The sequence below is a fragment of the Lemur catta genome, chromosome 9 (assembly GCF_020740605.2).
Source record: "Lemur catta isolate mLemCat1 chromosome 9, mLemCat1.pri, whole genome shotgun sequence".
NCBI classification, from domain to species: Eukaryota; Metazoa; Chordata; class Mammalia; order Primates; family Lemuridae; genus Lemur; species Lemur catta.
Window position 1 is genome coordinate 14801769 of NC_059136.1, and position 25394 is coordinate 14827162.

General features: G+C 45.2%; 1 protein-coding gene across 2 annotated transcripts in view; it reads right to left on the reverse strand.

Annotated features, from left to right (window-relative positions):
* IGF1R (insulin like growth factor 1 receptor) overlaps nt 1-25394 on the reverse strand; it is a 281778-nt gene that overhangs the window by 204134 nt on the left and 52250 nt on the right. For both annotated transcript variants that reach the window (XM_045561532.1, XM_045561533.1), the window contains exon 2: nt 20666-21211. In XM_045561532.1, coding sequence (XP_045417488.1) covers nt 20666-21211 — 546 coding nt within the window. The remainder of the gene's footprint in view (nt 1-20665; nt 21212-25394) is intronic.

Sequence of the window (25394 nt, forward strand, 5' to 3'; positions counted from 1 at the left end):
TATTTACAAGTCTCCAACCTGTATGCCTCTAACTAGAGAAAGAACTAACATAGCTTTTAATTATTACCCTGGGGTTCAGAAGCGAGAGGGGGCAGCTCTAAGCTGAAAGGGCGCACTGTCCTCTAACGTTCCCAGGACATTCAGGGAAAGGGGACACACTCTGTGCCAACACCCAGTCCTCCCAGAAGAGGCGCCACAGCTGGCAGTAAGATGCGCTAAACCCAGCCACAGAGCTGAGGAGCAGCAGATGCAGTTTCAACAAACAAATCCAGAGAAGCAGTATCGATGACTGATCTTTCATCATAATCCATCTTTTGAAAATTCACTGAAAGGAGGACACTGAAGTCAAAAGAGGGAAAATTGAACCATTTCTAAAATGCCGTTCATTCTCAGGGGTTAATAATTTCATGGATAGATGATTTACGCAGGGAATAAAAAAGCAGGAAGGCAACTAGCCCCTAATAAATATTCGGGATTCAACTACAATGTTCCTTCAGTTGGTAGTAACTATAATGTTGATGAAAGGACTCACACATCCCATGACATCTATTTTCACAGCCCATGGCCCAGAGTTAGCCGTATCACTTTTAATGACTTGAGATTCCAGAAGAATTATCACTATGGTAACATTTCAAAATGGCCATCACAGTTACCAGGCATCGGTCCACAACAGTTTGGGTCTCATAGGGCCTTTTAGAACAGACCAAGTTATTTTCAAAATTCATCTAATGATTCCACATTCCTAACAAAGCCTTGCTAGAACTTAGCTAACAGGGTTATTTACAAGGGTGAGTTAGTAGAAAGAGTGCTCAAATATTATGTTATCTCTCTGAATCAACCTCTTCTCATAAAAAGCCATCAGTAAATAATTCACTGGTGATTACACTGGTGTGGTAACATTCCTTAATATTTTTGTGCCTATTAAAGAAAAAGCATGAGGAAAAGCAGGAAGATACAAAGTTTGCCATCACTTTTGGTACTTCAATAACTGACTTGAAATTATTTTACAAATTAGAAATTGACATAAATTATCCAAGACACAGTAGATTTCAAGTATTTAAAAATGCTTGCTGATGGACAATAAAATACATCCTACCATTGGGAACATATACTCTATCCTACAAGTCCTCGGGAGGGTAGCCATGAGGAAATAAGTGATGCCCTTCATTCATTTTCATAAGAAAACAAGAGGTTGACCTCAAAGGCCAACGCCATGTGCACTAGTACCGGGAGCTCAACTGAGAGCCAACAGACTCAAAATCAGAGCTGGAAAAGACCTTAATAATGTGCTTTTCAAACCGTTAGTTGCCATTCATTGGCAGTTTCAGGCATCTCTTACCAGCGTTAGAATAGAATGAGAAAATATCATGGAACTACATGGTAGTAAGGGTGAGTGGTGTGTCAGATAAGAAGTGTTTTGGAAATGCTTATCTTAGTTATATACTTACTGTCCTGGGATCACGATGTAAATTTATGTCTTACTGTGTGGGTCTAGTAAAAAAAATTTGAAAACAACTGATGTGGTACAATGCCTTTATTTCCAAGAGAGGTAAGCAGACCCTCTCAAAGTAATTAATACCTATTAAGCAGACATTAAAATTTGGGTCCTCCTGGTTTGTAAACATTCTTTCCTTTCATCAACAGAACATTCAACATAGGATCCAGTAGGATGAATTTACAAATAACCATATTTTAGGAATTAAAGGGAACCATGGACAAAAATTCTGCTTTTAACCTCACTTTTCAGACCAGATGCCCTTTAAATGGGCCCTTGTGATCCTATAAAATTTTAATTACAATATCATGGACCTGCAGACAGGGTGTTACAAGTGAGAACTGTGCTTTCCAAAGGTTATGCAGGGAAAACCTTACCCAAGCCTGCCAAAAGTACATAGCATGTTCAAGGCCATCTACCAAGGAAAGACACACATACTCACACGTTGTCCCAAGGGTATTCTAGCCATCACCCCTGCCAGGGCCTACTGTTTGGGCTCTGAGAGAGCATGAAGGTGAATCCCAGGCTTCTACTCCTGTAAAAGCCCAATTCTCACTGGGAAAGGAAAGCAGGCCCCAGCTACTGTCTCCAGGGAGCTAGGGAGTTCACCCAGACCACACACACAGCCTGCTCTCACTGAAGGACAATCAGATGTAACACACACATAAAGTTTGTTGTTGTCTTTTTTAATACAAAAAAGGATAACAGACAACAGAACATAGAACAGAACCCTGTAGTCCAGATAACACTTGTTGACTTCTGAAAAGAATAAAAGCAAGAAAAGCACATAGTTAGAAAAATCTAAACAGTGCAAAAACAATACAAGATGAGCCGGGAAGGTCACCCAGCATTTCCAGTTCCTTCCCATGGAAAGTAAGTCCTCATTACTTTCTGAGATTCCTTCTGGAAAACTTGTTAATGGTTGTGCCAGCATTTACTAGCATATATGCTTTTTTAAAATTACGCCCTGAAGAATCACATAACCTACCATGCTTTGCACCTTTTCTCACTTAATTCATATCAGCATGTGAAGATCTAACGTTTTTAAGAACAGCTGTGAAGTAAGAACTCTACTCTTAGAAATGTATAAAACAGAAGCAAATTCAAAATGCAATGGTTTTTTTGTGCCTGCTTTATAATTCTTTAACAATTAGACCTATGGGAATAAAAGCAACATAGTAGTATCAGCTAATATTCCATTGGGGAACTGTCCTGTGTCAGGCCCTGGGTTAAGCCCCTTTCTTTATTCCTCACAACCACCTTGGAAGGGAGCTTAGTGTCCTGAGTCACAGAGCTGACAAGTCTTAGAAAGGTAAACTCTCTTGACCAACGTGTTAGAGCCAAGAGGTACAGCAGAGCCAAGATTTTAAGCCAGATCCAGCTGGTTCTACTACCTCTTACGGTAAAGAACTTTCTCGTCATAAGATAAAGGTGCCGGCTTCCCCATCAGAGAAAAGGAAGCCACTTAAAAGCTCTACAGAGAAAGGGTGATCACCAATGCTCTGTAGCTGGCCTTGCGGACAGGGCAGAAAAGACTCAACAGAGCTAGGATGAGGAGGTACTAGGAGCCTGACACTCCACAGGTGACCCTAGGCACCAGCAGGCAACTTGGGCTAAATGAAAATGGCTCAAGTACATGCTCACTCCAAGAACCCTGCCTCAGCTTAGTTTCCTAAAAGTGTGCTGCTGTTACCTGCTCTTTAAAGCAAGTGTCGTTAGAGCCACTCAGATGCAACTGAGTGGGACTCTGGGAAGGGGGCTGGGAACAGTGGAATCACTAATCAGGTCCCCTCACTGGGAGGTAACTTGAAGAAGGCTACCCCTCACCCCTGCTCCTCTGCCCTCTGCATAGGGGTCTTGAGCAGTAGAGGAGGAGCTCAGGCCAAAGACACCCCAGGCTGAAGCTGGAGAACTGACCGTTGTCATCCCCACTCAGCCTGTGATGGACAGTGGCAGCCATAGGCGAATTTCTCCTCCGACACACCACTTTTCTCTAGGACGCCTATCTTGAATAGCTGGGGGGTGTTTATAGATCCAGGAAAGTGCAGAACAAAAATACTTTAAGTAAAAAAATTCATCTTCAGCAAGTACAGTGGCTACCTCATGTTCTTCTTTTCTTTGATGGGAAAAGAAGGAGGAAGAGGATTTACTTAGAGTCAGCAGGGCCGGATCTGCAACAGGGCCTGGAGAACTCTGCAGGCCCAGCAGCTACAGCCTGGCCTGCATTTTTTCAGGGTGACAGAGCACCAGAGCAGGCTGGCGGTTTCCCCAGTCCTCCTGCCGCCGCCACGTGGTGACTAAGCTAACAGGAATCCCAGTTGGTGCTGGACCCACCCGGAGAACAGGCAGGCCAGGAAGGCGGCCTATGGCTGCCCTGGCCCCAGGAGGAAAACCTGCTCTCTGCCCTCTAGCCCGTGGGTGGAAGGTGGGAGAACTGGGGGAGGCCATCACAGCCAGGAGCAATGCCCACCTGAGCCCAGGTGACAGCCCACCTCACTGGCCAGGCCCTGCAGAAGCATCTAGGCCCCACACTCAGGTCTGACTTTGACAAGGGACCAGAGAGCCCAGTTTCAGGAGGCACTTTTGTCTCCTTGAGAAAGACTCCCAGTAAATGCCAGTTGTTTGCTTGTGGGAGGCAGAATGAAACTCAGGGCATGCAACCACAAGTTCGGTTTCACCAATAAATAAAAGAAATCAAGAAGAAAAATATAAAGCTACATTGGCTCAATCACTTTTCAGGAGCCCCATTCATGGTCAAATCAGCAGTCCAAGATCTGATTTTGACAAATCACTTCCTGACACTTCATATATTTTACTCTCTGTATGACTGTTATTTTGATTTTATAAAAGAATAAAAAGTTTACTGGAAACCACATCCCTTTCTTCCTTTACCACAACCTGCCATTCATCAGAGCTAAAGCATCCACCCATTTAAAGATATTTTTACAAGATTAAAGGATGGTTTTAAAAAGAAGGAAATCTCCCTAGTTAAAAATCAGCCAAACAAAGGTGCATGTATCACTGATCAGCAAAGTTTTGTTCCCCACATGAAGATAATTTATCGATGCAAAAATGAATTCGGCCTAAGGGGGGGTGGAGACTTAAAAGATTCAGACAAAAGCAAGGTATTAAAAGTTAGAAACGAGCTGTTTCGTAATTAAGCATCTGTAATGTAACTATGCTTACGTCACTTTCATTTTCATCTTCCCTTTATAATCTTAAGAGTCATAGCTGTTCTCTGCTCATGTAAAGAGGGGAGGGGGGAGGAAAAGGGGAGGACGCCAAGCTAAGAGAACCCACATCACGCTTACAAGTCGCTAGGCAGATGTGCACAAAAGTCTCAAAGATCTAGAAGTCTCTTGACTAGAACAAAACACCCTCAAGAACTCATCCAACATGGCGCCCAGTCATTACTGGGTGTGTGTTCAGTAGGGGCTCCCAGGGAAGCGGCTGGAAGGTTACATGGGAGAGGAATGGGCAGTGGAATCACAGGAAAGCAGGTCTGCATCTGGGTTGGCTACTCGGCTATACGAGGCCTCGTGCTCTGTGCCTCCACTTCTTTGTCCACAAAAAAAGGAACAGTACGATCCACCCTACACACTGTGACAAAGATTAAAGGAGAATACTGGTGAGGTGCCTGGCACCAAGTCATTGCTCAATGAATGCCATTCGTGATCATAAACAAGTCCTTGCCTAGAGAGTCGCCTCCACAGGGATCCAGATGGGAACTGAGGCAAATTCGCCTGTGCAGAGATCTCAAGCAGAAGAGCCCCTCTCCCAACCGATCCCCCTACACCCCCAGGCTCCACACCCAGGAGTCTCAAAGGGGCTGGGTCAGCAGCAGGCTTCTTGGAGGTCTAGCTCACTGCACAAGTGGGGAAGCACTGTAGGAGGAACTGGGACTCCAATCTGCAAAACCCCTAAAAAGCAGGGGGATCTTCTGAAAGGTTCTACAGAGCTTCAACCACAGATTAGCAAAAAATGCCCTTTTGTCAACATTGCTAAATGCCTAGGATTTTAGACGTGGATTTTTTTTCTTCTTCTTCTATTCAGAAAACATCAAATCATGTAAAGATCTTGGAAGAGGGGACAGAGATTGTGATGTAGTAAGATGCTGCAGCTCTGTCTCTACCATCAGGCGAATACCTTTACGTTGGCACATTCACAAGGCATCAGTGCAGCTTACTGCATTTGCCCATTCCCTCATTAGACCCAGAGTCCTTGAAATGAGAAAAAGGAGTGAGCCAGCTGATGGCAGGGGAACAGGAGACCTTGGACTGGGGGTGTCCCAGGTTCTGATCTGGCTCGGACTTCAGCACCCTGGTGAGGCCTGGCTAACCCCTTGAATCCTTTTCCAAGTCACACCTTCTCCCAACTCACTATTCCTTTTCCAGGGGATTAAGCAGGGTACGTGAAGTTATTTCCTAGAAAGTACTCTTGGAATATGAAGTTCTAATTGAACTTCTTTATTCTGGGGCCAATGCCTTTTGTTTTCATGGCAGCACATCTTTGAATAACCAAATCCACCAGTCCCGCACAGGTCTGAAGCATCCTACTATGAGTGACCAGAGGAGAAAGACCAGGTATCTCAGGCACCCTCTGTCTCCTACACACACAAGATATCTTCTCTGACTGCGGGAAAATCCTCTTCTCACTTTCTATGCCACAGCATGTTCTACCAGGGCCAAGCACTCCTGAGTCATCACCCCCTGTTTTCCCTAACCAGACCTTCTCTGAACTGGAAGACTCACCTCAGTCAAGCATACCTTTAGATACAAGGAAAAATGGCAAAGGTGTGTCTATCACAGAGGTCTCAGCTTCATCAGAAAATGGAGCTGTGGGCTGGAGAAAGGTGGATGGGGACAGCTCTGACTCAAGTGACAACGGGCAGATCCAGGAGAGCACTTGCCCAGGTCACTGGCGAATAGATGGCTGAACTAAATCAGGATCAGACTACGTGATCACTAGGCTTCCTTTTCACTCTGAGAAACACACAGATCCACCACATTCCCCAAACCACCTACTCTCTCCCGCATCAGCAGCCCCTGCTTCATACCTGTCAGTGCCAAGAGCCCCCAAGGGCCCTCAATTACCACCCAGAGAGGCACCCTCCCCCTTCCACAAAACGCCTTTCTGGGGCCCACACCTAAATTTCCTTAACATGGAAATCAAAAAAGTTTCATTTCCTTAAAAATTAATCTTGTAAACTCGCAGGGTTTTGGTTTACAGGTGATACAAATGGAATAATCTGGGGGGGGTACAAGATGGAAAAAGTTATTGGTTATCTGTTGTAGTTTGCTTTACTCTGTTAGTTCAAAAGTTTACTCATTTACTATAACCTTAAAAGACAACAAAACAAAATCCTAGAAAAAATGTACATTTGTTTAATTTTTTCCACGTTCTCAAAATATTAATTGCTGATACAATTAAATGTAAGATTGGCCTAAACGGCTCCAAAGCTTTTCTAACCTAATTAAATTTGCTCTCACTACCATAATAAAAATTCTGGGAAACCTTGGGCTTCTGGGCATACAATGTAGGACAAGAGAATCAGCTCCATTCAGTCCTAATCTACTGCCCCACTTAATAAACAAAAAATGTTAAGGAGCTGCATTTTTTAAAAAATCTAAATGGCTTCATAATATAGATATTGCAAGTCTTCCCGTGACACTAATGAAGGCTTCTGACAAGAGTTTAATGAGCTGTTATCCAGTATCTTCCAGGCCTGGGGATGTTAGCTTCTCCCCTTTAGCACAGAGGTTACACAGAAAGCAATCAGTATCGTGATCCATGCTAAATGGAACTGTCCTATTCTTACTTTTATAGTCTATAATCCAAGTCACTCTTGAGCAGGCAGAAAAACCCCAGCTAAGCTTCAAAACTCCCTCATCTTTCCATTACCTAAAATGACAACCTTTTTCTACTACTTTATCTTTGTGTTAAGTACCGAGAGCTGAAAGATGCAAACATTTTAATATTTCTCTCTGCCCATTTACATTACTTATTTGTTTCAGCAGATCCTCTCTGCCACAAATCCTTCATCTGCCCATTCATGTCTGCATACTTAACATAGGTTTAATATTTCTCTAGGCCAAAGATCTATATGCTGAGTTTTTCTTTGGAGGACAGAAGAAACAAGGAGAGGAGGAGGAGGATGCCTGGAATTCCTTTGTTCTTGCAGACAACTCCAGAGAACAATTCTAAATAAGAAAAATTATTAAAAGCTTAAATCCACACCGTCACATTTCTGACTGCAGCGGGGGGGGTGGGGGGGGCGTGCCCCATGGCGAATAAAAAAAGGGGAGAAGTAAAATGTACTGAGCCCATTCTGGTTTCAGACACTGTCAGATACTTTGCTAACCTTCTATCATAAAAATTGCTCAAGTGGCTCTTGGGTTAGAGCAGAGACTTTAACCCAGACTCAGACCACAAGTTCACAGTTTGTAAAAATCATGTTGTGAGTAAGGAGCCCAAAGTCAGCCACACAGAAACTCATTCAAGTCCTTTGAGGCCAAGAATCACACCTTCAACTTCGTACCTCCTCCAGCACCTGGTGCAGATGCTCCTGATTCCACTTACAGTCCTCCCACCCACAAGCAGGCAGCTGCGAGTCCCAGGTCCCATCCCCACCGCATGCCTATAGACCCCTGCAAAGGCGACTCCTCTGTTCCCCCCAATCCTGAACATCAGGGAAGTGCTAAGCCCTCAGTGGGGGCTTCTGTAACAGGTAAAATGTAGAAACAACCAGCTTCCCAGGATCACCCTTGCCCCTTCCGTCAGAAAGCAAAGGTCCCCATCACCTTCTGGGCTAGAACTCAACAAGCCTCCCCCCCAGAGAACCAAAGGATGGTAGTCAGATATAAATGATATCTAAGCCAAACAGGCTTGGGGGCGCATGCGGGTGGATGGGAGAACACTGGCCTGGGACCTAAACCACCACTCAGACCTCTCTTTTTATGAAATAATATACATCACATTCCAAATGTCTTGCAAAGTTGTGGAGTACAACCCATGCATGAGTTGAGAGCCGTGTATACAATGCTGGGCAAACAGTGCGGAGCAAGTGTCAACATTCTTAACAAAAGGCCTCAATTTCACCCGGCACAAATATTCTTTCCATGCAAAGCTCTAAATATGGAACTCACCTTCCTCTGACCTCCTACCACTTGTTGCCTCTATTTCTCTTCTGGCAAAAAATTGTGGAGGGCCTCATCACACCGTGTAAATTATCTCCCTCTTTTTTTTTTTTTTTTTTAACATCATGTGTTTTTATCTTATTTTGTAACAAAATCCTAAATCGGTGTCATCTCGTATTGCCCAGCAGCATGGGAGTTGCACAAAATAAGGGTGCCTTAATTGGCTGGCCAAGGGAAATGATGGGAACTTTGGCAAAGTATCAATAACAAGTGTGAAAACCTGCAAAGACACATCAAGACCTGACTGAGACGTTACTTACGATTCAAACTCTCTTCACCATTCTCCCTCTCCACAGGAATGAGACACTCTCTTTCACGTCCTTAGTGACACTGGATCAATATGAACAAGAATGGTAGGGAGAAGCACGACACCCCAAATAATTTACAAGTCAGCAAGGTTAAGAACTCACCCAAACCACCCGTGACATGCACACATCCTCTCTCACACACACTTACTCTTAAACTTTACCGTGATTTAGTTGGCTTATTTATTCCAGCTAGAACCAGGGACCACTTACTTTGGTCATCCAGAAATATTTTATAAATCTCTTTATAAAATTCCTGTACCTATCATGGCCAGTACTGTGTGAGCATGTGAGGTAAGATTGGTGTCTGAAGCACATTTATCTGAATATATTGGCAGAATTTTGAGACCGGATTTTCAGGAGACTAAAGAGCTGGCATATGAAAATTCACGCTTTCCACTTTCAAAAATGCACTGTGTATGCCAAGCTTGTTTACAAAAACAGAGTCTGAACTAGCTCAGGCTAAACCATTCACAGGCCATTCACCTTTTATTTACTAGCTGAAGTGGGGTCTGAACATCATCCCAATTACCATTTCTCTCTAGTGACCACTTAATCCCTTCTCACACATCTTCATCAGCTCTTTATCTACACTCTGAGGCTTTCCAAGAAGTAGGATAACCACAGTGCACAACAAGATAGAGCTGCAGTTACCCAGATAAGCAATATAAGCTTTCCAGGGGGACGGAAACTGAGTAGAGGGTCTGGAGCTCCCCCACCCCAAAGCGTTCAACATGAAGCTCAGGGAGTCTGTGTCTGAGGCCTGAGAACGTACCCTGCATCACAATGGGCAGAATGCACAGCTGGCACTGAGAGCTTTCATCACTGCCTGGCCATCGATAAACCTAAAATCAAATTAATTCTGCAAAACGAACATCTCTTAAAATGGCAGTCTGTTGGATCCGTTTTGGCCGTCGTATCAATTGTCTATCAACAGAAACTGCTTTACTGAGGCACACCCAGAAGTTCATTCCTCATCCTAACTGCCCACCTCTGGCACCGAGTGACTTTTCCAAGGAAGATTTTGTTCCCCCCCTCAGTAAACAAGAAATATTTGTTGAGCTAAGGAAGCATTCTTCTGAGAAAACTATACATTCTCAGAATTCCATTCATAAGCAACTGTGAGAGTCACGATCCTTTGAGCCTAGACCCTCAGAGTAGTAGCAGAAGAATGGTCAGGGAAGAGACCTGGGTTAGGGGAGGACGGGCAGGAAATCCACTGATCTCAGAAGGTGACACACCACACCACCTGGAGCCATACCACCTGCACACTTGCAAGAAATTCTAAAGAGGCAGGACCAGATGTACCTTTTGCATTTTAAGCTGCCCTGTCTTTTCTTGTGAGTGGAAGAAAGCACTCAGTACATTCTCTGCAATCTTGCTTAAAACCTATTCTAAAGCTTCTTTGACACAGTTATTCAAAAGCTTCTAAAAGTAGTATCGACGTATTACAAAATAATCCAATCATTTCAAATTCACTGAGGAAGAGAACAAAAATATAGCCCTACATCCTATCTGAGGAATAGTCTAAGAACCTAATAATATCATCTACTTAGCAAAGCATAAAGGGCCTTTCAGAGGTCAAGAAATCAGAACGGAAACGTCATACTAGGTTACCACCCTAGGAACAAAGCTAGTCTTTTTTGGACCTAGGGATCTGACTGGTTTCTACTTGTCTCCGTATTACAACTAATACCTTTGGAAAAAAGAAATCCTAATTCAAACACTAGGGCTGCCCAGGAAGTATTTCTAATAATATCAACCTTCGTCTTTCCTTTTTTGTATTGTAGGCTCTTCTGCCTCTAGATCTTCTTTTATTATTTTTTTTTCCTCCCCTTTTTACTACTAAGCCCAACTCCCTGGTCTCAGCAGCTGCTAAAAACCATCCAAGCACTTTGCATCTATCCGGAAATCCAGAATGGCAGCCCGGGTTCACAGATCTGCTGCCAAGGGCAGACGTATGTGCGCTGCAGCTGGGCCCTCCCCCCAGGGGCCCGTGGGCGCAGGCAGCTCAGGGCCAGCCAGCCTCAGTCACTCTGGCTGCCCTCGGCCCCAGCTTCTGCACGCAGGGTGGCCAAGCTCCACAGCCACAGGCCTCCCTGCACGGGCTCCAGCAACTACAATCTCTTACTAACTTTATCTATGTCCCTTCATTAGGACTCACAAACACAAATTACAGGCAGCTACACATTGGGTCAGTGGGCACAGCTTTTCTAAACAACGCTATGAGTATTAAGCAACCGAGTCTCTAAACACGCTGCCTCTGTTCCCATCCCACGTGGATTCCGTGAAAAATGGCAGGAAGACAGAAGAGAGGACTGGGTGCTTGTTTGTGACCAGGGCAAAGAAACAAAAAGCGACTTCTGTTCAATAATGAGATGAAACAGAAGCCTGGCTTCCGGAAGAGGGCCTGGCATTCCTGCACAACATTTTCCCACCCACCTGATCCCCTTGAACGGAAGGGAGATCTAAGGGAGGACAGAGAGCCAGTGTTTGTTTCCTGCAACGGGGGTGAGAGGAGGAAAATAAAACAAAACAGGGGAGGAGGCCGGGTGGGAGAGCGAAGTGGTGTGTGCACACATATACAAACACACGCGCACGCACACACATACGCTTAGTATTACCCAAAGGAGAGAATAAATAAGCACATGCCTCAGCCTGGAGCAGATGGTTGGCTACCTTTAGTATGTGAGACCTGCGGTTGTCACAATAAAAATGTACATCCTTGTTATCTTTAACAAAAATTGTGCCCACTCTAACCACTTTAATGCTCTACACACACACACACACACACACACACACACACACACACTTTAAAAAGATAATATTTAATGTCAATTATCAAACAAGAATCTGTGGCCATTTCTTAAATTATCCCAAATACCAAGCTTACAAGCAGGATGAATTCATAAAGTGTGATAATCAAATAGAATTTACATGTAACTATAGAGGACCCATTGGCAACCCAATACAGACTTATGTACCTCACTGAATGTTTTTTAAAGATATGGCTTATCTGGGCAGACATAAGAATTTGAACAATTTGGATCAAATTAGTGAGAACCACACCTACACTATGCCCTGCTATTTATGATAACTGAATTTTTGCAATTTAGAAAAAGCCACAGAGAAAGACCATTTTAGATATGGCAGTAAACATACATGGTAAATCCAGCTTAATGCTCAAAATTTTAGACAGTCTGAGAATAAAAATCTTAATAGTTTAGTTTCATTTAAAAAACAATAGCAGCAGCTGCCACCATTTACCAAGAACCTACTATGTACCAGGAAGCCTACTAGGTGTTTTCCAAGTACTGTCCTGATGGAAAAGTTGAGGCCTGGCAACTCGTCCCAGTCTTGAGGAGCACCTGGGGTAAATGAACTCAAGTCACCGACTCTTCTTAAACCTGTGCATATGATGTCACTTGCCCATATGGGAATGTGGTTTAAAAGAAATACATCCCATTTTGTATAGAATGATACATTCTTGCAAATCTCAATTGTCATAGGCCATGGGTAAAACACACAAAGTTAAAAAAAAAAACCCACTTTCAGTGTGGGGCCACCTGAACATGCTGAAGACAGTCACACAGAGGGTGTGGCAGGCACAGGAGTAGATTCTGCTCCCACGGACTCCACAATATTGTCAGGGATGAATGCCCTGGGATAGCAGGGCCAAGGGCCTGGCCAGCCCCATGACAACCTGAGAACTGCAGAACAGGGGCCAAACTGACCCTGCAGGAGCGACAATCTTACCTGGACGGTCACCCTTGCCTGCCTAAGACTCACCCTTTCCACAAGCCCCAGAAACCCTATCGCTCTTTGACTTGAGACAACAACTGTCCCCACAAGCCCTCCTACCAAGCTCTGAGGACTGCTCTGCTCCTCTGCCTACTCCCGCAAGCCAGCTCCGTTACCAAGGCTCCACAGTGAGCAGGGAGCTACCTTTCCAAAGAGAGAAAAGTAAGGCTATGTGGAATCAGATGAAACTCCGGCTCTCATTATAATGTCCAGCTCAAAGTCACATGTAAGACAGTGGCAGATACAGAGTAGAACCCAGAATGGTCTAGATTTTGGATTTCCACCCAAGTTTCCTTCTTCCACATAAAAGATCTCTAAATTTCTTAAAACCAAAATTCCCAAGTTATACACTTTGATTCATGTGTCACCTGATGAGTCATGATAATTTTAAATGCCGTATACCTGCCTGTGTATACCAGATCAAAGGGAAGAGACAGAGAGATCAAGCAACATGTGCACACACAGAACAGGATGCACGAAACCTTCCAAGCATGGGCTCACTCGGGCAGCCAGCATGCCTGGCTGCAGCCACGATGGAAATCCTCTGGTCAGTTATCGATTTTTAGAGTTTAAGGAAATGGCAGAGGTAATCTGATGCAAGCCTCCAAGTTCAGAGAAAGGAAATGGAGGCACAGGTCAGACAGGTGACTTGGCGATGTCTGTGGAAAAAGGCAGTGCTGGAACCAGCTGTCCCTGCCCCGACCAGGCATGTCAAGCCCACACCCCATTCACCCCAAGACTGCGCTGCCGGCTGCTGAGCCAAGGGCTCTGCTTTAGAGGTGAACTTCTTCCAGGAAGGTGGCTTCTTATCCCCAGAAGCTCTGTGGGTCATCTGTACACTTTAGTTTTTACTTAAAATGTGAATTAAACAGCCTGTTCTTCATACTACATGTGTCACAGAAAAATCCCATCTCCTGCCCACCAGCCTCCTGGAACACCTTGGCCATCTCTGGCTACCTCTAATTCAGGGAGCATTCCAACCTAGGATGGTGCTCAGAGACCCCACCTTTTACAACCAGAGTCCCTGATTCACACCGTATGCCAGGCAGAGGCGTGTTTCCAAGTGATGGCTTCCAACTCCACCACTAGCCAAGCTTAACTTTTGAACCACCCTATACGCTCAAGTCGAGCAATAAATACAATCCAAGCCAAGATTAGCCCACACGCTCCCCATCATCCCCACTCCGCCGAGAATGTCACACAGGCATACACACGAGAAAAGCAAGGTAGAAATATTAATGCAACAAAAGAAAGAGGCTTTTTAGGAGTAGGAAGAAACCAAAACAATCATACAAGTAGGCTTAAGTGATGAGATTTGAAGGGACTCCAGATATTTTCCAAATACCTACAATTGCGAAAATCACCATGAGAGGGTCATTCTGAAAACTTCTTAGTCTCTCAGATGAGATCTCCATTAAAAAACTAATTTCTAAAGGGGGCCCAGGACAGTGACACCTAATTAGGTGACAATTAGAACAAAGAACAAGGCACATGCCCTGAGAGATGGGGTGGGCTAATTAAGACGTCCCCAAAAAGCATGGACATAAACCACTTCTCGCCACCTCGGTAACAAGGGTCGACATTCAGGCAGAACAGAATGTGATCTCCACGTCTGACTATAAAAGGCATAGCCATGAGGCCTGGGGGCATGTGACCCCCTTCTAAATAAAGATCACCCCCACTCTGGGAGCAGCTGATCAGAGCAGAGGCCTTCCAGGGCAATGGAGACAAGCTCCTACCAACAATACAAAGCTGGATCCACGCCACCAGCTGCCTTCTCCTCCAGGGCCTGCAGGGCTCTCCCAAGGCCCGTATCATGGTCTACAACAGCCTGGGAGCGGACCACACAGCATGTAACAGAAACGTCCCAGCTCTTCACAGGTAGCTTAAGTTTTAAAAAAAAAAAAAAAAAAGTTAGAATGAAATACTACACATCACATGAGTGGAGTCTCACTACAGATAAACTGTCCCTCCAGCTCCAATCCAGCAAGCAGGTGATTCACAGATTCTTAAACAAGTCTTCCACCTTAACCTGGCAGGCCAGCCGCACCAACTATAAGATGATGCGGGAAGGGGAGCAATTCTCCTCCACAAGCCAACACTGCCCTTGTGAGGAGTGTTTGAAAAACAAGAACACAAGAACCTGTAGCAGGGAAAAATGTAGAATTGTGTTTTTATAACACCTGCTTTCATGTGAAGTCCCTGATCCCATGAGTGAGATAGCAGTAAAATGTTTTCCTTTTGTCAATAAAAGGAGCCATTTACTGCCATCTCACTCAAAGGCTCCAATCTGCTATTTTCCTGGTTTCTCATTTTGAAGGCAGTAAGAAATGCAACAAACTCCAAGACTGCTGCTCCCAGTCAATGCCCTTTTAATTGAAATAAGGCTGCCCCGCCAGCTAAGCCAGCTTCCAACCCAGCCAGGCTCACTGCCTTCGTGGATTTCCTGGCAAAAACCAGGCCTTCTCACATGCAATCAGGGTGATCTGAGTAGACACAAGCTGTTCATCCTAAAGGGTTAAAAAGTACTTGGAGACTTAGTTTAGCATTAAGGCCTTAGGTTTTGGTTTTTTGGTTTTGTTTTTGTTTGTTTGTTTGTTTGTTTGTTTGTTTTGGTGGGGGGGGTACACCTGAAATCAAATAACAGAAAGCCTCTATGGCAAATAAACAATGGCACCACGTAAGCAATAAGCAAATTCACCAGGAAGTAAGAAAACCACAGGCACTTAGGATTCACCTCTGCCCTCACAGTGCGTGGTTGGCCTTCAGCAAAACTGCCTTACAAAATAATGAATGGCTCTGAAGGCCAGGCTTCAACCTTCCTGATGATTTTCATACTTCATCATCTTTGGCATTGACTCATTTTGACAATGGCTACCATTCTTGGTGGATCCTCTCTACCAATAAGAGCTGGAGATGGTTTCAGGGACAGTGCTCCTTGGTAGCAATGACCACGACAATGACTCAGGAAATGTCTGCATTTCATAAACTTAGCACTTTTGGATTGCTGAGGACTACCATTATACATTACTCTCTGGTTGAGAGGAAAATGTATCTTCCTGACATTAAATCCTTCACCAAGCAAGTGCAGTGCTTGCCCCTGGGGTGACAGCAGACACAGGATGATACACCCAGAATTTTATACAGTGGTACAAAAACTGCCTTGCCAGGTGCTGGAAGACACGCCTACAGAGGTCTGCAGGGCCCTAAAGTCCCCCACAGGAAAAGGCAGGCTGGAATTCAGCCAGGTGAGCCGCAGCAGCTGGTCGGCGCAGGGAGCATCACTGGGGCCAAGGACAAGGCAGACAGGAGGGAGCAGCGTGTGTGGTACATGGCACGGTGTTGTGTCTTGGAGTGGGTGGTAGACCACCAAGGAGCTTCATGGTGTGCCAAGTGCCTATCCTACAGGGACCTACTCCAGGATCGCAGGAAGGGGAGCGTATCGGCGCAAAGTGCGTACTGGGAAGTTCACTGGTGCTGAGTAGAGACACAGGGCACAAAGCAGGAGAGAGGCTTTGCCACTGCATGGGCAGAGGGGGAGCGCAAGAGGGCAGACTGAAGTCAACATTTGGAGGGGAAAGGGTTTGGTGTCCAACTGGAGATGGCAGTGTCTAAAGGACACCCATGTTTTTGACATGAGACAGAGAACAAGAGTGCTGCCCACCAGAGAGGGTAGACAGAAAAAACAACAGGCCAGAAGTGAGGAGACAGGAAAGATCATAAGATACAGCACTGAAATGCCCACCACAGTCATCTGGGTATGAATGGAGACACAGGCCTAGAGCTCAAAAACAGGTCTGGGCTGGAGAAGACATTTGGAAGTTTAATACCAGTGGATAAGATGAGAACAAGGAAAGTGAAAAGAGGGCCCAGGGGCTATGCTATGGTCTGAATGTTTATGTCTCTCCAAAATTTATATGTTGAAACTTGATGTCCAACGTGACGGTATGAGGAGGTGGGCCTTTGGGAGGTGAGTCAGTCGTGAAGGTGGAGCCCTCACAAATGGGATTAGTGCCCTTATAAAAGAGGCCAGAGAGAGACTTCCCATTCCCTCTGACACATGAAGACACAGCGAAAAGGTGCCCTCCATGAACCAGAGAGTGGCCCTCGCCAGACACTGAATCTGCCAGCGCCTTGATCCTGGACTTCCAGCCCCCAGAACTATAAGCAATAAATTTCTATTGTTTACAAGCCACCCTATTTGTGGTATTTTGTTACAGCAGTCCGAACAGACTAAGACAGGAGACAACCAACTATGAAAGACCAGATCGAGGGGAAGGAAGCAAAAAAGCAGCAGCTCTAGGTGCAGGAGGAGAATCAGAACAGGGTGATATCGAAAGACAAGGGAGGAGGAACCAACCACGCCAAATGTCAGAGGGGCGCCAAACAGTTACGTTCTCGCTGACAGGGAAAAGCCGTACACAATCATTTAAGGGTCAATCACGTTTTAGAAATAACTCAAACCTGCATAAAATCTCCCCTTCAAATTGTTAGAGAACAGGGAAATATAGAAGTGTACAGAGAACCTACAGAGTGGTCGCTTCCTCAGTGGGGCTGTCTGCCACGCTGCCAGCCACTGCAGAGTCATGACACGAAAGGAGTTAAAGCTTCCCACACTACACCATTGAGTATGCGCAACAATTTCACACACACTCTCGACCTGGCGTTTCTCTCCAGATGTTCTCCTTCCGTCTACAGGCAGCCAACAGAAGAATAACTGAATGGGATTCTTCCACGTTTCATCTTTCAAATGGCCTTCTTAACGCTTATGCTGAACTCAAGCTAGACGCATTGTATCCAGACTCGATGCCCTTCACCTGGCTCCTTGAATAGACTCCTAAGGGCTCTGGCTAGAGAGGTGCAGGGTTACTAACACTGCAGTGGCAGGTCAGCCAGAGACATGATAAGGAAGGAACTCCCAGCCTCAAATGTTCTAAAGCAGCACCCGCCAACATTAACAGAATGTGAGCCACATTTGTACTTTCAAATTTTCTAGTAGCCACATTAAGAAGTAAAACAAACTGGTGAAACTGAGAGGCTGAGGCCGGAGGACTGCTTGAGGCCAGGAGTTCAAGACCAGCCTGGGCAACACAGCAAGATCCCATCTCTACAAAAAAATTAAAAAATTAGCTGGGCGTGGTGGCTCATGCCTGTAGTCACAGCTACTCAGGAGGCTGAGGCAGGAGGATCCCTCAAGCCTAGGAGTTCAAGAGTAGAGCGAGTTGTGATTGTATCACTACACTCCAGCCTGGGCAACAGAGCAAGAACCTGTCTCAAAGACAAAATAAAATTTAATTTAAAAATTATTAATGAAATATTTTACAGGGTTTTCCCCATACTATGCCTTTGAAATCCAGTGTGTATTTTATACTTAAGGCAGGTCTCAATTTAGACAGGTCACAGTTCAAGTACTCAATAAGCTACATGTGGCTAGCAGCTACCACATTAGACAATGCAGGTCTAAAGGGAATCTGTGCAAACAAAAGAGAGTTCTGATTCAACTAGAAAACCTCCAAAAAACATGCCCATGCCTGAGTTTTCAGGACAAGGTGAAGGAGAGACAATTTCCCTGAATGCAGTTACCAATTTTAAATAAGTACTCCATTGTGAAATCACAAAAAACGTCAGCAGGACTGAGAGAACTGGCCAAGGAGAAGGTTGCAGGGATGGCCTTGGAAAAGCCGGCAACAGCCAACAGGCCCGCTAGCAGCGGAGCTCAATTTCTAACCACTATTACATCCTCACACTGCTTTTCCACTTTCCCATTTTAATCTTCCAAAAACCGTACGAGGAAGGCAGGATTTATCCCATTTTGCAGATGAAGAAACTGAGGCCCAGGCAATGTAAATTACCTGCTCATTTCCTGTCACCAATCTTAGACTCGAACCCAAAACTCTGGCCTCACCCCCATCCCAGCCTTCTTCAACAAGCAGCTGGTCAGAAAGAGCCCAGAAAACCCAAGTAAGACCAAAGTAAATGTGTATCTACTGACTCACTGAACCGAGTGCCTACCTAATGACTTTTTTAGAGACGGGGTCTCGCTCTGTCGCCCAAGCTAAAGTGCAGTGGCACAATCATAGCTCGCTGCCACCTTGCATTCTTGGGCTCAAGCAATGCCCTCGCTTCAGCCTCCAGAATAGCTAGGACTACAGGTGTGTACCACCACACCTGGCTAATTTTTTTTTTTCTTTTGTAGAGATAAAAATATGTTGTCAGGCTGGTCTCGGACTCCTGGCCTCAAGCGATCTTCCTGTCTAAAGGTGCCCAATTACTGCCCAGAGAGGTCGGCTCATCCAAGGTCACTTGGGACCCTCCTCACCCTATCCAGCGTCTCTCCGTAACCCCACGTTGCCTCCCTTGATGACACCTTTTAAGATAAAATTTTAAAATGTCAAGGCTACTTTAAAACTATATTTTTTTTGTTTTCCAAATGAGTAATCTAATGATTGCGCACAGTTTTAATCAATCGCAGAAATGACTTCAACATAGTACCTTCCTCCAACTCCAGCCAACAGTGATCCTTCAAGTGGCTTAATTTTGTTCTCAGCTCTACAAGGTAGTGGCTGCAGCCAGTGGGACCCCTGCCCTTACTAATCAAGTGTTCACATACACGCTGATTAAACGATACAGAACTTGACAGTGTGTGATGGGTCGGAGAACACACATCCTTTTCCCTCCCTCGGTCTGGCTGAAGAGGAACTAAAACAAGGGCTACCTGTCGGGTCTGGCCTTTTATTTGTTTATTTTACACATTTCATGGTTTAGGCAAGTCTAACAATTTGGAATTTCTTGGCTCTTTATGACTAGCTAAAGCACATGGGTTCCTTGGGTCTTTAACTGGGCCAACGTCAAATAACAGGTATTTATAGCTAACACACTGACTTCCACCCAGCGAGGGGAACCCTCCTGGATGATATACCTAAACATTGCTGAATGCAAGGCAAAGGCCCAGAGTCAAATTTTAGTACCAAACAACCTGGCTCTCAAGGTACTGATCCCATTAAGGCAAAAGCTTAGTTATTTCTCAAGGGAACATAAGCGTATTGTAGATAAATAAACAAGAAGCTTCAAAATACCACCACCTGACCCCTAGAACATTGAACACTTTACAAAGTGCCTTCACTAAGTGATTTCATAAGATGATCACCACTACTCTGTACACAGGTATAAAAGAAAGGAAATAGAGGCCCAGGGGTTTAAAAATGCACCCCACTACACAGCTACCGGCAAGCACAGCCTGCAGCTGGGACTCCTAGAAACCAGCGCAGAGGTATCCCACCTTGACTAGGTGGCTCCACCACAAACCAGGACACCTAAACATTATGACACTACCACTAAGAACCAAGGACCCCTTTCATAGGACATGAAGTAGCTCTTTACTTTTCCTTTATTTAACCGTATTTCAAGTACATCCAGGCTAAGGAAGTCCAGCCAAACAAAAAAATATCCCTTCACCCAAAGGATGAAAAAGTTGACACATAAGCAGCACCCAGCTGTCAGGGCTCAGGGACATCCAAGCACACCAGGTCACCTTTCCCAATGGGAATTCAACGCTGAAGGTCAGCAAGTTTCTAGTCCAGAAGTGTGGTGGATTATTTCTAATATGTGATTTGAACAGTCTTGACAGCAGCCACGATGGCCTCCAGCCACGCCACAGTCCTGCATTCCAAGAGTCCCAGATGCAAAAGAAACCCAACCAAGACCCCCACTAGGAACCACTTCCACACAGCAGGCGTGCTGTGTCCTAAATGCAACACGACTGCACCCTTCCCAGTGGACCACGTGCATTTAGAAGAAGAGGAAGTCAGGTAGGGGGAGAAGAGAAAAGAGAGAAGCAGAGACAAAGCAGCAGTCGGCGTCTCTCTTACTTTTCTGGCAGTGATTTGTGGTCCAGCAGCGGTAGTTGTACTCGTTGTTGATGGTGGTCTTCTCGCACAACGGCTTCTCCTCCAAGGTCCCTGGACACAGGTCCCCGCACTCCTTCGGGGGCTTGTTCCCCACAATGTAGTTGTTGGACACCGCATCCAGGATCAGGGACCAGTCCACAGTGGACAGGTAACAGAGGTCCGCATTTTTCTCAATCCTGATGGCCCCCCGAGTGATGTTCCTCAGGTTGTAAAGCCCAATATCTTTGAGATTCGTCATCTCAAAGATGACCAGGGCGTAGTTGTAGAAGAGTTTCCAGCCACGGATGACCGTGAGGTTTGGGAAGAGGTCTCCGAGGCTCTCGAGGCCGGCAACTCGGAACAGCAGCAAGTATTCGGTGATGACCGTGAGCTTGGGGAAGCGGTAGCTGCGGTAATCCTCTGCCTTGGAGATGAGGAGGATGTGGAGGTAGCCCTCGATCACCGTGCAGTTCTCCAGGCGCTTCAGCTGTTGATAGTCGTTGCGGATGTCGATGCCTGGCCCACAGACTGAAGGGAGACAAGAGGGTAAAGGTAGGATATGTCTCAGTTAAAAGAAAATAATTTTTGAAACTATTTTCCAACCAATAATATATATGGTCAGCTTCCAGAAAACCTATATGATTAAAGAAATAAGGCTCAATTCTTCACTGCAGGCTAACGTGAGGTTGACTATCTGGGTAGCTGACCAGTTAGCTGTCATTCAGAAGTGACTACACTGGGCCAGACGCTGTGCAACACACTCACCGACAGACTGTAGGAGAGGCCGTCCCCAACAAATGTGTCCACTAAAGCTTAGAGCCCAAGGACACACAGCTGCACACACAAAAGTTAAGGCTGCCACCAAGGCCAGCCTAACTATGACCGCACACTCCCCCGGTCCCTTCTGCAGAGCACCCATTGCCAATGCCTGAACAAAAGTCGGCAGCCAAGTATCAACAATTTACTACTGCATCCAGCCCGAAGGACACCAGGCCATGACGTCTACACTGGAAAACAGTCACTGTGACCTGGAAAGTGGGGATTCAAAGAAGCATGCTCCCATATTTCCTGCTACCATTTGACATCAGCCATGTGGCCTTAGCATTCTCTCCAATACTGCATTAACGTGATGTAAAGGCTAACCTAACAGAAAAATTAAAAAACATGATTTTTTAATGAGTAAAGGCAGCATACAATTCCAACTTTAATAGTTTCCTTAATCAAGAAAGCATGCTTCCTGTAGAAGGGTAAGGTAATAGCAAAAAGATAGTAAAAATCAATGATCTCAACATTCAAAGATAAACATATACCTATACCAATTATCCCTCCTCTATAAACAAAAGCAAATGAAATCAGACATTTGTAAACACACTTTCTTCACTTAACATGTACATTCTACCAAGTCAATACAGGTCTTTCTAGATCACTTTAGGGAGGCGATAGTAATTCCAGAGTATAACTATGCACCATGAGTTCTTTTTTGTTTTTTTTAACCAATCCCCTATTGTTGGACATTTAGGTTATGTCCTGTTTTGCACATTATAAATAACACGCTACTGAACATTCTTAGATCTCCAAGACTATTTCCTTAGGATAAATCCCTAGAAGAGGAATTGCTGGGCCAATGCATTTGTCGATTTTAAAGGCTTTTCATAAAATGGCCTCAATACTGGAAGACTGTTATTTTTTAAAAATTCCAGACAGCGCCCCCCACCAAAAAAAAAACAAAACCTTGGCTATGATCCTTTCTTAGGATTTAATAATCCCCTAACCTACTATTAAAGTTTCTCAGGTTGAGTGGAGTTTTCTGATTGACGTAACTCATTAATTTGGGAAGCACCCAATATGTATGGGGCTCGTGGTGAAGGCCAGGAGCGAAGACCTGTGACAAACACCCATCACTCAAGGCAGGATGCAGTCACTGGTGTGCACACAGCAAGTCCACGCTACATGTGAACTGAACTAGGCAGGACAGACAAGAGGTAGCATTGGAGGGAAGCTCTGCACACACACAGGCTCCGGAAGGGAGGGTGGAACTTACAACTGGGTATAACATTCCAAAGCCCAGGGACAAAGCATAACAAGATATATCCATGTGACAGCAGCTCTGATAGTCAGGGATGTAGAGAAGAGCAGAGGAAATGAGTTTGGTCATAAAGGAATGAGAACTTTCATCTCTTAGGAATGAGGTCCCTTCTCAGGGCTCCTGACAGGGAAAGCAGCCCAGGTGAGGCCTTCTGGAGGATTAATCTGGTGGCTGAGTATAGGACAGAGTAAGTAGAGTTGACAAGAGAAAGAAGAGAAGCCCCTGCTGGGCATTACGGCCATAGAAGGAAGCCGGGAAGAGACGGTGATGGGAGGGAGAAAAGGAGGGACCCAAGTGCTGCGCAGTGGGCAAAGCCTGCAAACCTAAAATGTGAAACTTCATTTGCTCCAATTCCTTTGTTCAACTGATGAGAAAATGACACCCCTAGCACAGAGAATGGAAGAAATCTGCACTCAGCAAACCCCATGTGCCAGAAGACTGTGACCTGTCATTTTGTTTCATTTCCTGTGCTGCTCGCAACAATATTTCACACTAGGTAACATCATCACCATTTTGCAGGTTAGAAAACAGATTTGGAGAAGTCAAGTAACTTATTCAAGGTCACATACACAAGACACCAGCTCCTACACAGCAAAACTTGACACAAGGTTCATCAATAGTGCCAGCACTCAGCAGCCTCACCTCCTGGTTACCTTCAACCCACTCTGACGGAGCTTCTGTCCCCACGATTTCAGTAAATCGCTCTCAGCAAAGCCCCCAACAATGCTGTCAAAGCCAATGACAGTTCCCTGTCCTCATGGTACCTGACCCCTCTCCAGAGTCATCAGCACTGCCTCTTCCCCCAGGCTTCCCTGATTCCCACTGACTACTCCCCCTTCTACCTGAGCTCAGCATCTAAATGTTGGTGGCTCTCCTCTGCCATCTCCTCCAGGCAAGTGGCTTCCTGTGCCACCCTTACTCTGGATGATTCCCAAATGCATGCCGCCGGCCCAGACTCTTCTGAGCTCTAGAGTAGAATATCCACCTGCCTACTCCACGCTGCCACTGGGGTGTCTAATAACTCATTTCCTTCCCCCACAAAATCCACCTCCCAAGTTTCCGTATCTTGGTCAATGACACCCCTATTCTTTGAACTGCACATGTCAAAAATCAAAGAGTCATTCCTAATTCTTCTCTCCCCTCACACTGCACAGAGCGAGTCCAGCGATGAGTCCTCCAGGCTCCAGCTCCCAAGCCTACGGGAATCTTGGCTGCTCTTCCCACAATCACGTCAACCCCATTCTTCCCTGTGCAGCTCCCTGTTCCTCTACGACCCCAGGCGCTTCCCTCCCGGGGTGTGCCCACTCTCTGCAGGACCCAGCTGCGGCCTTTCTCATCATCTCTCACTCTACCCCTCCCAACACAACAGAAGTCCAGGAGGACACGGAGTTATTTTCTATTTAGTTGACAATTATAACCCCAGTGCCTTGGTGCACAGCAGACACATCATGTAACACAATTAGAATGAATGGATGTCACCACATCCACGAGTCTCAACTACTCTAACTCTGGTCTGCACCACTGTCTTGTCCAGCCTTCCCCAGTTCACCCTGAGCCAGCACCAGCCAACAGGACTCTCCAGGAGCCACCAAGCTGCAGCATGCCAAGCTCCTTCCCTGCTCACACCCTGCTGCCTGGCGTGCACCCTCTCCTCTACCTGGTCATCTCATTCTCTCACCAGGTGGGTCTCAATTGAAAGGTCACCTCCTCAGAGATTTGCCCAAACACCTTGGCTTCAACAGCTCCCCCAACTGTGCCCCTAACTCTTCCCTCCGTCCCCCACCTCTCCTTCCTCTATTTAATCTTCACCCAGCTTCAGGTCAATGACTCAATGTCACGAAGTACTTCATCTTTTTAAGGGTTGAGGGGGTACTATTTCTTTTCTCCTATGCCCAGCCTAAAAATGCTTATTCCTTCTATACTATTATAAATTAAGTGTATTAGTTTTCTCTTAAATAATAAACAGAAGTTCTGACAGAGGAGCACTTGAATTCCCGTCTATTATTGCATTCCATGTGTGTTGATCATATTACAGGTTGCGTATCCCTTATTCAAAATAGTTGGGATCAGAAGCTTTTCAGTTTTTCTAGATTTTGGAATATTTGCATATACATACGGAGGTATCTTGGGAATGGGACTCAAGTGTAAACATGAAATTCACTTAGGTTTTATACACACCTTATACACATAGCAGCCTGTAATTTTATATTTTTAGTAATTTTGTTCATAAAACAAAGTTTGTATACGTTGAACCATTTTATTACTTACTCTTCATGGGTGTGCTTACATGGGGGAATCTGGGCATTCGAGGAAAACCTATATATCGCACTGAAGTGAGGTGGGAGGGTCGTTTTTTCTTGGAGACATTGAAAGAACTGTATGCTGTATATCTGTGTACTGACTGCAACCTGTCACATGAAGTCAGGTATGGAATTTTCCACTTGTGGTGTCATGTTGGTGCTCAAACAGTTTCAGATTTTGGAGCACTTCGAATTTTGGGGCATTTTGGATTTCAGATTAGCATGCTCAACCTGTATAAAGTATTAGGCATCAGTTTGTTATCGTTTCCAACAGATCACAAAAATCCAGTACTTAGTGAAAGAGCACGAAGACACACAATTGAAG